This window comes from Alosa sapidissima, chromosome 11, assembly GCF_018492685.1.
Source record: "Alosa sapidissima isolate fAloSap1 chromosome 11, fAloSap1.pri, whole genome shotgun sequence".
Lineage (NCBI taxonomy): Eukaryota > Metazoa > Chordata > Actinopteri > Clupeiformes > Clupeidae > Alosa > Alosa sapidissima.
This window is the reverse complement of record NC_055967.1, coordinates 5,123,955-5,136,454: the sequence shown is the minus strand read 5'-3', so window position 1 is coordinate 5,136,454 and position 12,500 is coordinate 5,123,955. Positions and strand designations below refer to the sequence as shown.

At 49.8% G+C, this 12,500-nt stretch overlaps 1 protein-coding gene across 1 annotated transcript in view; it reads right to left on the bottom strand.

Moving 5' to 3' along the window:
- The window catches only part of LOC121723688 (insulin-like growth factor 1 receptor), a 31,788-nt gene extending 19,294 nt beyond the window's left edge, over positions 1-12,494 (bottom strand). The window contains exons 1-9 of the mRNA XM_042109604.1: positions 12,262-12,494; positions 10,443-10,579; positions 9,886-10,030; positions 7,979-8,187; positions 7,292-7,418; positions 6,585-6,820; positions 6,094-6,258; positions 5,336-5,531; positions 1-167 (exon numbers count right to left, since the gene is read on the bottom strand). The exon at positions 1-167 is cut by the window's left edge and continues 111 nt beyond it. Of these exons, the coding sequence (XP_041965538.1) occupies positions 1-167; positions 5,336-5,531; positions 6,094-6,258; positions 6,585-6,820; positions 7,292-7,418; positions 7,979-8,187; positions 9,886-10,030; positions 10,443-10,579; positions 12,262-12,362 (1,483 nt within the window). The 5' untranslated portion in view covers positions 12,363-12,494. The remainder of the gene's footprint in view (positions 168-5,335; positions 5,532-6,093; positions 6,259-6,584; positions 6,821-7,291; positions 7,419-7,978; positions 8,188-9,885; positions 10,031-10,442; positions 10,580-12,261) is intronic.
- Between the last annotated feature and the right edge of the window lie 6 nt (positions 12,495-12,500).

Here is a 12,500-nt window from a genome sequence, read left to right as displayed (position 1 = left end):
TCTCTATCGTTTCTGAATCCACCGTGGTCTCCTGGAAGGGAAACTCCCTGTCCTGTGGCTTGCGGTCCGTGGTGTCACCCTCAGTGACCGAGCTGTTACGGCCCGCACCGCGTGCCAGTGTCCCGTTGGCCACACCAAAAAGATCCCGCCTCCGACGCTCCTGGGGCCTAAAACCCGAGAAGAGAGAGAAGCAGTGAGAGGAGGAGAGGAGAGGAGAACAGAGAAGAAAAGAGGAGAGAAGAGAGGAGAGGAGACAAGAGGAGAAGAGAAGAGAGAAGGAGAGGAGAGGAGAAGAGGAAAGGGGACAAGAGGAGAAGAGAGGATAGGAGGAGAAGAGAGGAGAAGAGTAGAGGAGAAGAGGAGAGAGGAGACAAGAGAAGAGAGGAGAGGGGGAGAGGAGAGGAGAAGATAAGAGGAGAGGAGAAGAGGAGAGAGGAGACAAGAGGAGAAGAGAGAAGAGGAGGAGAGGAGAGGAGAAGAGAGGAGACAAGAGGAGAAGAGAGGAGAGGAGGAGAGGAGAGGAAAAGAGGAGAGGAGAGGAGAAGAGGAGAAGAGAAGAGAAGAGAGGAGAGGAGGAGAGGAATAGAGAGGAGAGGAGAGAGGAGACAAGAGGAGAAGAGAGGAGAGGAGGAGAGGAGGAGAGGAGAGAAAAAAGGAAAGAAGAGAGGAGAGCATAGAGGAATAGGACAGGCCACCTCTTCACAGATGTCTAATCTTTCTTTGGCCTCGAGAACAAACAGCCTCTGGACTACTTATACTGGAATAAGAGGCAAATGTATTGTCTTTTTAACAAATGGAGAGGGAGGGAGGGCAAAGCTAGCATACTTTTAAGAAACTGCGAACAACACATTTGCATTTTGCACCAAGCACACTCTCAACACTAACAAATGCACAGCATAGAGAAAGCATCTCAGCCTCCCACTCTCCATGAGTAGTGACCAGATTACACCACTACAATGCAGTTTACACCATTAGGAGCCTTCAATAGAGCTTCTTCCCATGGTTGCACCTCTGTGCGTGCATGTGTGTATGTGTGTGTGTGTGTGTGTGTGTGTGTGTGTGTGTAGTGCCATGTGGGTGTGTACGAAATAACATGTCAAAACTAATTACTGAGGATCAGCATAAGACACAACAGCAACAGTAAAGTGTTCTTAGAGAATGATAAAATGGCACAAAACTGATAGACAAAGCCAAAACACATGGTCCCTCCCTGCCTACTCATCAGAACAACAGAACAACGGAAAGCATGGCGTTGGAATGGTGGTAGAAGTGGAGGTCGGGTGGCGGGGTGTTTGATAAAAACCACATAAGCATCGGTGGGCCACTGCTGGTGGATTGCAGTCGCTTGCGGCAACATGCAGGCGATGGCGTTGGCATCAGCATTAGCGACGGTAGCGGCTCACCAGACGTGATGAAGTAAACTGTTGGCACAGCGGCAGATTCCACAACCCCAGCAGGGACCCCATCCCATCCCACAACAACCCTCCAGCAACACTGCCACCTTACCTAGGGGTGCCCGCTGCAGTCACATAGCGATTGGCTCGCTCGGGATCTCTGCAAAAATTCGACAGTCAGGCGACGGCTGCAATGGGGTGGTTAACTGAGGGTACAGGGGGGGGGGGGGGTCTGTGGGGGGTGGGTTCAATATGAGTTAACTAGTGGGGTAATGACGCGCAATGGTGGACGTTACATGTAAACTGGACGAGAGACGAACCGCTGATACGCATGGACACAAAAAAAAGAGGACGCCGTGAGATGAGTTCATGAGGTGAAGGATGACATGAACAATTTTAAGAGAGAGAGAGAGAGAGAGAGAGAGAGAGAAAGAGAGAGAAAGAGAGAGAGAGAGCAGTCCCATTTTTTGCAGGGCCTCTTGTCAGTTTATCAGGTGAGAAGGCCAGAAAGAGCTCATCCAGATCTCACCAGTAGTGGACTTCAGCATAAGTCATAAGCAGAACTCTCTCTCTCACACACACACACACACACACACACACACACACACACACACACACACACACACACACACACACACACACACACACACACACTGTGGTCAGTGCTCCTCAGATTTCCTCTCTTCTCATCCTGTCCCTATGTGACCTTTTTACAAACCCTTCCCTCTCTCTCTCTCTCTCTCTCTCTCTCTCTCTCTCTCTCTCTCCCTGTCTCTCTCTCCACCTATGTCCTCTTGCTGCCCTCCTTGTCCTTTCAGGTCGTCCCCCTGTCCTCCCCTCCCCATCCTCGCTGACCCTCATAAGGCTCATGAAGCCAGTGTACTCTTAATGTGGCAATGACGCAAAGGCACTCGTGCCATTCTTCTCTCTCTCACACACACACACACACAGTAACACACTCACACGCAGCAGCATTAACAGGGGCCCTCTGGAGGTGGACAGCGACGGCCCCACAGGGCCCCTGAGCCACGGGCCCTGGCCGGGCATCAAGCGCCCCTCGTGCCTCTGACAGCTGAGTCCAGCGCACCAGCCAGGGCAGATGACAGCTTGCACGGTGCCAGCCGGAGTGGCCAGCCAGATGGCAGGGCGGGCGGTGGGGGGGGGGTTGTGCGGGGGATGCAGACAGGGCACCCGAGGTGGGCACAGCGCAGTGCAGCGCAGCACAGCACGAGGGTAGAGTGGCGCGGCGTGGCGTGGCAGCCGTGCCTAAAAGAACCGGTGCCAGGGCGCTGATCCCTGGAGAGAAAGGCGATGCGGCGGGCTTAGACGTGTGCGTCAGTCGGGTGACGTCAGGTGAGGAGAGACGAGTGGGGGGCCTGGCACGGCGCCCCAACAGCTGAGGCTGGAGGGCGCGAGAGGGAGAGGACTGACATGGCCCTGGAAGCACCCACCCCCTAATGTGTGCTCCTCCACTCCACTCTTAGGGCCTGTGTCCACCAATCGCCTTTTCTGCGCTGACGGTAGCCATTTCCTATACAAATCCTATGAAGCTCAGCGTTCACAGCGCTCGGCGTCCTCGCCGGCGAAAAGCCCTCTGCGCTGACCGTTTTTTTTTCCGCAGCGCTGAAAGTTGAAATGTCACTTCTCTCTCGACCACCAATCAAAACTTCGGAACCTAGCAACAATAAACACTTGGCGAAGCGCTCTGAAAATGAGGTTGAGGGCGCGGTCAGTGCAGCAAAAAACGCGATTGGTGGACACAGGGCCTTACTCTATCTCCTCTGCTCTCCACCTCTACTCAATTCTATTCTATTCTGCTGAGAGAGAGAGAGAGAGAGAGAGAGAGACAGAGAGCAGTCCCATCTTTTGTAGGGCCTCTTGTCAGTTTGTCAGGTGAGAAGGCCAGAAAGAGCTCACCTGCCTTATGATGAACCAGTTATGGACTTCAGCATAATTCAGAACTCTCTCTCTCTTACACATACACACACACACACATACACACACACACACACACACACACACACACACACACACACACACACACACACACACACATACTGTGGTCAGTGCTCCTCTCAGATTTCCTCTTTTCTCATCCTGTCCCTATGCAACCTTTTTTCAAACCCTCCCCTCTCTCTCTCCCTCTCTCTCTCTCTATCTCTCTCTCATGTTCTATGTCAGAAGTTCTTCACACAGTGCCATCCTGATATGGCCTACATGAGTGGGGCTTCCACACTGGCAACTTGTCTGTCCTGCATTGAGTACTGTAAATACAAAAATACCAAAAATATATACGTCAAACACACCCAACCTATTCAATAGCTCTATAATGAAGCCCCACAGCACCCTACACACACACACACACACCCCAGCACCTTTCAAGAGATCTCTTCGTCCTGATGCGTAATGAGAGAAATGTACCTGTCCCACCTCATGCCCAGCTATGGAGAAGGAATTTTAATTCTAATTCTAATGTGGTCAAGAGGGAGAAGAGTGAATGTGTGTTCTTGAGCTGTACTGACACTGAATTGTGTATTTGTGTGTGTGTGTGGGGTGTGTGTGTGTGTGCGTGTGTGTGTGTGTGTGTGCATCTGCACGTGCGTATGTGTGTGCATAAGGAGCATCTGTGTGTGTGTGTGTGTGTGTGGGTGTGTGTGTGTGTGTGCACACATGTGTGTGCGACTGTGCGTGTGTGTGTGTGTGCATGCATGTGATAAGGAGTGTGTGTGAGCTAGCATTGGCTCCACAGCAGGGAGAGTCTGATTTACATTTAAATGTTCTGCTCGGCTCCGACTGCTACTCTGACTGCGGAGCAGCATGTCTCTGAGGCGAGTGAAGTCCCCACACACAGCCCTGATGCCCCAACGCTCCCACTGATGCCCCGACGCTCCCACTGATGCCACTACTGCTGACGTGGAGGTGGCCGTAGTGGAGGGGGCCACACACTGGTCATTTTACACACACAACGCAAACAAACAGGCTCATTGGTTGAGTGGTGCATTAGGGATATGTGACCTGAGACAACCCTGAATCAGACCTTATGGGTGCATGTGTGATCCGTGCATGTGTGTGCGCGTGTGTGTGTGTGTGTGTGTGTGTGTGTGTGTGTGTGTCCTATGAGGTCACAGGGTGCAGGGAGGAGGTCTCTGGAACAAGCCAAGAGCTGTAGCCACAAGCAAGGTAAATGGATAACATGAAGCAGTTGTCACTCTCCATTCTGGCAAACAAAGATGTTATGCTCCTTCAGGCTCATTAATCAGATCCCTCTCTCTCCCTCTCACCCTCTCTCTACCTCTCTTCATCTCTCTCTCCTTCTCTCTCTCTCCTTTTCCTCTCATGGCTGTGTTTGTCTTCTTGTAATTAAGGCCAGCTACTACATCAGATGAGACTGAGACCGCCAGTGTCGCCTTGGCAACGGGACAACCACACCGGCCATATGGGACGGTGCAGGTTCAGTGTCCTCATCAAGACCACCGTACCATTTCTCCCTGCTACCCTAACCTGTCACCCCCCCCCACACACACACACACACACCCACCACACACCCCACCTAGGTTCCTCATTCTGCCTGACCCACATCGGAATAATTATCCGAAAGATCTCCTCCCGCTCCGAGTGCTCCGACTCTGGATCTAATTCCGCTGAACAAAACAGCCCCGAGCCTATGAGCTCAACCCTTTTGATAATCGCACTCCAGGAAAAAAGGAGGAAGATGGGAGGGAAAACAGCAGAGGAGAAAACAGAGAGAAGAAAAGGGCCCTTTGAATGGGCGCCGTAAAGCGTGGAGAACACAAGGCCCAGGGACAGCCTGAGCCAACTGGCTCCCTCCATCCCTCTCAACCCTCTCTGGAGTGCGTGCAGTTGGGCTCCTCTGCTGTGGAGAGACTGGTGTGTTAGTGTTAGCGGGCTCAGGCAGAGAGGGACCTGTGCGCCGGTCTTACCTCGGCACGAAGATGGCATTGTGGAGGAAGTTCTCAAAGACCTTGCGGTAGTCGCTGTCCTCGATCTTGGCCTTAAGGTCGAGATCGTTCTTAGTGCAGGGGCAACAATCGGCACCATTGGCGTCAGACTTGGTGGGATTGGTGGGGTCTTCCATGTCGGGGACAGTGGCCGAGATGCGGATAGGCAACTTCAGCTCTGCATTTGAGAAATGGGGGAGAGGAGTCAGACAAAACAAGGGTCTTAAGCTGATGGTCACACAAGCCACCTATTTGAGCAGTGTTGCTGGGCAAAGTATTGTTGTTCTAGTGTGTTGCCATTGATTTTGGACACGATTAACTTTCATCACCAATACGCAAATGATCATTATGGTCCAATTGGAAAGCACAAAACCAGTTATGGGGTTGCCCTATGCATCATCACCTTTAGAGGAGGATGGTGGTGATGATAATATCACAAGGTGGAGACGATGAAAGGTGGTTTTGGGGAGCAGAGAGGAGAGGACAGGATATACTGTAAAGCACGAGGAGGAAAGAGAAGAGGAGATATGCATGTGAGGAGAAATAAGAGGGCAAAGAGGAGGAGATAGAAGGGACAACCCACGTTGTGTTGTTTTCACCACATTCGTTTTTAAGAGTGTACATACTGCTATCCATCCTGTGCACTTGTGTGACTGGTCATATAAGGATAACCATGGATTAACAGGTAGCAGGCGTTAAAGGTCAGAGGTGAGAGTTCAGAGGTCAGGTGTCATACTCACTGGAGCAATAGTTGTGCTCGTAGAGCTCCCGGTCCTCGGGCTGCTGCTGCCAGCGCACCAGGTAGAAGGTGATATTCCCGTTGGGCCGCATGGGTGGAGACCACTTCACCACCAGGGAGGTGGACGAGTTGGCATACGCCCGGGCATCACGCGGCATTGAGGGCTCTGAGTGACCACACACATGAGCATACAAATAAATGAGAGAGGGTACAAAACAATGGAGGGAATAATTGAAAATATTTGCTTGAATGCTGAATGAGGCAGGACTCTCAAATCAGATCAAGGGGCTTATTTCAGGATGCTTGTGTCTATGGGTGTGCATATATCCTTTAAGCTGCTTCAGCATTTACACCAATTTGCTCCCAGCCTCCCATTGCTTTTGTATCTCTGTGTGTGTGTGTGTGTGTGTGTGTGTGTGTGTGTGTGTGTGTGTGTGTGTGTGTGTGTGTGTGTGTGTGTGTGTGTATGTGTGTGTGGTGCGCTCATCTCACCTGAGGGACTGGTCCTGATGTAGACCACCTCGCTCTTGGCCCCCAATGACTGGTGGTCCTCCATCATCAGAGTGACGGCCTTGACGAAGATGGCGTACTGCGTCCACGGCTTGAGTGGCGCCAGCAGCACGCCTGGGTCAGTCCCCTTGTCCTGCGGGAGGTCCACGTCCACCATGTTCCAGCTGTTGGAGCCACAGCCGTCCTGTCCGTCAAACTCCGTAATGTTTTGGAAGGGTCTGCGTTCGGAGCCAGAGAAAGCAGAGGGGAGGGATAGCATTGCACATCAGTGGGATGGAGCATGATGTCTGGCCAAATTGGCAGTCGCCAGACAGAAAATATTTTTTCATCAAACAGGAACATTCGTCAGTAAACGTGTCACTATTGGTTCCAAAGGTGCCTTTAGAGACCACGAACATCTGTCAGTCTGAACGGGTTATGTATGAAAGGACTGCAATGATAGGAAAGTCATTTATAAACTGTCAATATATTAGTCATTATTATCAATTACATAATACATATAATTAAACACTACAAATGTATGTCTGTAATTCAACTACTTTAAAGGATCTTATACCGTAAATGTGTGTGCAAATTAAGATCTAATGCACCTGTTGTTATTCTGAGAGTTATTGGTGTTTGGGTGTTTGGCTAATTGGAAATATGTGCATCAATGCAGTTTAATAAGATGATCCTGTTTATATACTCACGCTTCTTTGTAATAGACGATGAAGCTGATGAGGTCTCTGTAGTCCTGTGGTCGGTACCGCTCCCATGTTAACTTGATTTTGTTACTCGCAGTGCTGTTGGATTTAAACTTCAGCATGTGCGTATGGCCTGAGTGGACAGATATCACACCATCATTACAGGCACAGGCACGGAGGTGGACAAGGGCATGGACGCTTGAGAGCAGCGCGAGCCTTGATCTCTGCCAAAATCAAACCTAATAAACTTAACCTAATCTTAATAACAGTGTTTATTGTTTGCGAGTCTATGCAGACTTTTGCACATGACCAAATAAGGACAAACTGTCTTTTTCCAATTGCCACAAATGAATGCTGTGCTCACATGGTGGCGAGATCTAAAGGTAGTACAAAGCCCCCGAATAGTGTCGGACATTTCACCGCCTACAGGCAGAGAAATTAGCCTCTGTCAAAACTCCAGTCACATCAGGGGACGCTGTTTGAGCGTCTTTTACCACAATTAAGGCTGCGACTGCAGCATGTCGGGCTGGACTGACCACAGCAGAGCAAAAACAAATTAGACACAAAACTGTCTATAAAGGCTGCCTCAGAATAACAAATAGACTCGCGGATGTGGTGGGGCAGAAACAATGCTAATGGCCTCAGCTGGCTCTCAAGATGTCTATAGGGACGGGATGGTGTTGGTCAACTCACAGCTTGCCCGTTCGCCGTTGTTCCGGACATCGGCCACCTCGATCTTGCCTTTGACGCCAGTCTTGTCCCACATGGCGACGATGTCACGCTCGCACAGCTTGGGGTTGTGGCGGAAGAACAGCTTCCCGGCTTTGATGGTCAGATTGTGCTGGTTCCAGTCCCACAAGGCCTGGAGATTCTGGTTGTCCACAGCCGAGAAAGCATACATACTGATAGAAAGAGAGAGAGAGAGAGACAGAGAGAGAGAGAGAGAGAGAGAGAGAGAGAGAGAGAGAGAGAGAGAGAGAGAAAGCATGAGAGAAAGAGAAATAAAAGAGATTTTAACATGCTTTTTTAATCACCAGCTGTGGTATTTTCCATTGCACAACAATAGGGTGAGCTCAACTCAAAGACGCTCTGCCTACTCGGTGTTGTTTTTGCCAGATGAGGAGTAATGTGACACTGTGACAGAATGCGGATCATCTGGCCTGGTTTTGCCTCGCTTGAGTGCGCTATGTTAAGACGAGCCGCGCGGGCAGATCAGGTGTCCATCACGGCCACGTGGGCGTCGGACGCCTGCTGCTTCCCAAACGGATGGTCAAAATGGATGGTCACAGGCAGCCCTGAGGGGCCGGTTGCGCGCCCACAGACTCGCAGGGCCGCGGTGGGGACGGCACCACTGAGACAGGGCATTAGCGGCTGGACCGGCTGGACGTCACTGTCCCCTTTCAAACTGGAATGGGGAAAATGTGCACATCTTTTCACTACCGATCGGATGGACGGAACCAGTGAAACCCAAGCTCATGGGAGAGAAGGCGATGAGTGTGGAGGGAAATGGTTTTCCCACGACCCTCCAGGTCCCTTCTCTCCCTAAAATAAGCCCTGCCCTCACCAGCCTCTCAGAGCCCTGGCCGGGGTACTGGTGACGTCACGCGGACGTAGGCGACGGGGGTGAGGAGATGCCAGTCTGTCAACAGTCGCAATTACTGCACTTCTTTGATATTTCCCAGGATCCATCTCTAAATGGTAGATCTCTCCGACCAGCTATGTGCCGTTGTCCCTTCTTTGAGGAGAGAAGGGTGGGAGCAATTCAAAAATGCTGTACACAGCTTTCTGAGTACAACATTTCTAAACACTTTTGCTTTTGAAATTGGTTCGGCAGCTTCAAGAAATCTGCAGATGCAGATTTAGTGTAGGCACCCATTCTCCCTCACCCTCACATGTTTCTAAGCAAACAGTCATAGCCATAACAGGCATGAAATGTTTTCTGAGGAAATGCTTTTATTTCCAAGGACAGTATGAAGTGGCATCCCTGTCAAGTCAAGCTACATTTTCTTAAAAACAACGTTTTTTAGTTGTACCCATGTGCTTTTCATTTGAGGTTATGATAAATGTAAACAAGACTAAAAGAACACAATACGAGTTTCAAAGAACACAAATATACATACAAGGCATATAAAATAAATAAAGACAAAGGAATTAAATACCAAACAACAAAATAACAAAAAAAGTGAAATGTAAAACAAATAACTGGAATGGAAGTCAAATAAAAACGTATGCAAGCACCAGAAGCAAGTTAGAAGACAATGGGGCCAAGTATTGAAGATTGTGTAAAATGTGGTGTTGGTGCTGGTGCAACATTTGAAAAGATGTCCAAAGATGTTTGACCAAAAAGTTCCTACTACATAAAAGATTGTATATGATGATGGTAAGTAGCTGAAACTAAGCTGTATACATTTTACATATATCAATGTGTATGTGTGTGTGTGTGTGTGTGTGTGTGTGTGTGTGTGTGTGTGCGCACGCGCCCGTGTGTGTGTGTGGGTGTGTGTGTGTGTGTGTGTGTGTGTGTGTGTGTGTGTGTGTGTGTGTGTGTGTGTGTGCGAGCCAGCGTGTGTGTGTTTGTGTGTGTGTCTGCTGTGGCTTACCCATCCAGCAGTTCCTCGCCGTTGATGTAGCGGAGGCTCTTGAGGAAGGAGAAGGAGCTCAGTGTGTGAGAGTGTCGGATCCTCACGTAACCCGTCACCGTCTGAATCAGACCCATGAAGCTCTCCAGCTCAGACACAATGTTCTCTGAGAGACAGATAGAGAGAGAGAGTGAGATCAAAAAGACACTATGTTCTCTGAGAGAGAGAGAGAGAGAGAGTGAAATCAAAAAGACACTATGTTCTCTGAAGGAGAGAGGTTGAGATCAAAGTGTGAGTGAGACACACACACACAACAATAACCTGAAACTGTGTCCTTTGTGTGTCTCTAGTTTAGTTTAACTGGCTTACAGTCGTTCAACACTAACCTTTTGCGGGTAAAACGTACAAAATGTTAAACTGAGGATGTCTGGGCTGAATCCCTGTCAAGTCTTTCCTTTCACTCTGATTTGTATGTCTCGGTATTCACCAGGTTACATTGATAACTGTGTGTCTGTTCCAATCATGAGCAGCTCTGGTACATTATTGGAGGAGCCCTCAGGTTGTGGCCTGGTACTTACTCCCTCTCCGGATGTTGATCTGCAGGTTTCCTTTGATGACAGTGCAGCCCTGAAGTGCCTGGGCAGCATCCACCGAGTCGATGACCTTTGAATCACACACCTTATCACAGAGGCCGTCACACGCATTGCAGAACATGCTGTTTAGAGGAAAGTGTGTGTGTGAGGGAGAGAAAGAGAGAGAGAGTGAGGGGGGGGGGGGTGGTTGATGAGGGAGGACAGAATGAGACATATTCAGAGGAAGAAAAAAAAAAAAAGAGAGAGAGAGTTAGTTAGGGACAAGCTGAAATCCAATATGATGAGGGGCCAAACAGGCAGAATGCCAAGGATCTGCGACTGGATTATGATGTCTCACGAAAAGATACGCTTGTCCATGTAATCTCTTTTTCCCTCTGTAAAAGGTCAGTGTGTATTTCAGAGGGTGTAGTCGGAGGCTGCCGCTGAGACTCGAAATGTGAACCCTAGGGTAGGGGACGGACTGATTCACCTAATGGCGCTCAAGACAAAACAGGACTTGTAAAGCCAAACACACAGCCACATAGAGACGGCATGGAAAATGTGATAAATGGAAAAGTGTATTTAAAAAAAAAAACATAGGGATATGCTGGATAAATGAAGACTCAATGTCTCTCTGACTCAATGTCTCTCTGTGGGGGGGGGGGGGTGCTGTCATTATGCAGGGAATCTGATACACGTCATTAAGGAATTTACTTTCTGATGATTACTTGTCCCTTGCACTTAAATGCTTCCCCCTGGCTAGATCACTGGCTGATCATTACACAGCTCCAGTCAGACAGGTTTCCTTTCTTCTTGATTTATATCTATTTCCACTTGGATGTCTCAGGAGGAATGTTTTTTAATTAAAAAAAAATGAGAAAAAATAAACAGGTGAGATGAGTGGAAGCATGCCCTTCAAGAGCTCCACTTCCTTCCGCAGGACACCTGACCTCCCTGTTACCCAAGCAACGACTGCACTGGATTCAATCTTTAATAGAGTTTTTCTTTCCTTTGGCCCGGGGGCACATCCCGATTGGAATCACCTCCTTTAAGTATTTAGAGTGCGGGGGGTGAGAGGGAGGCCAGTGTGTGCCTCAGGTGAATAATTTAGCACTCCTCAGCGTGATCACGACAATGATGTATGAGGGGCCCCAAAACAGCTCAGCACACACACACACACACACACACACACACACACACACACACACACACACACACACACACACACACCCACACACAGAGGCAGAGGTGCTCCATCAGCAGCTCCAGGGCTCAGATGGGTGCTCCATACACCTGACACGTGGAGGCCAGTGGAGACACCTGTGGCTGCAAGGTCAAAAGGTCAAAAGGTCAGCACCAGGCCTTGTAATTGACAATGACCTCTGCCCGCTTTTAGTCCTGCTTACCTGTGATTCCTGTTGCTTCGTGGCCAGGACAGCTAAGATAAGAGTGGTGAGTGACAGAGCAGGGGTCTGAGGCCCTGAATGCACCATGCTGGCTAAAGGTTGTTGCCCTGGCCATGATCTGATATGGACCTGGCTGTGTGGCTACCTGCAACGCTACAGACTTTAGCTCCACTGGAAAGCAGGTCATTTGTTGCCCCCGATTTGTTGCTGACACAAGTATGTCTTTTTTTTTATGAATAAGGTTTCCTCAAACAAAGAAATCTGTCTCACCTGATTCTGTTTCAGGGTATTCTATATAAATAAGGTCCCTTCCTACACAGAAATATGTCTCTCGTCCTACACAGAAATCTGTCTCTCGTCCTACATAGAAATCTGTCCCTCTGTCCCTTTGGCATCCCCATGGTGACGACCTCTCTTACCTCTGGCTCTCGTTGTGGGTGAAGCCGGGCGGGCACTCGGGCATGCACTCTCCAGCGTGGATGACGAAGCGCTCGGACTCGAGGTCGCTGGCCTGGTGCATGTGGGCGCAATCCTTCTTGGTGATGCAGCGCCAGCCCTCGAACTTGTAGGTGTCGGGCGGGCAGTCGGGCACGCAGCGGCCCCCGTGGTCGTAGTGCAGGCAGGCGGCGCACGTCCTGTCGTTGCCCGGCTCGCTGCA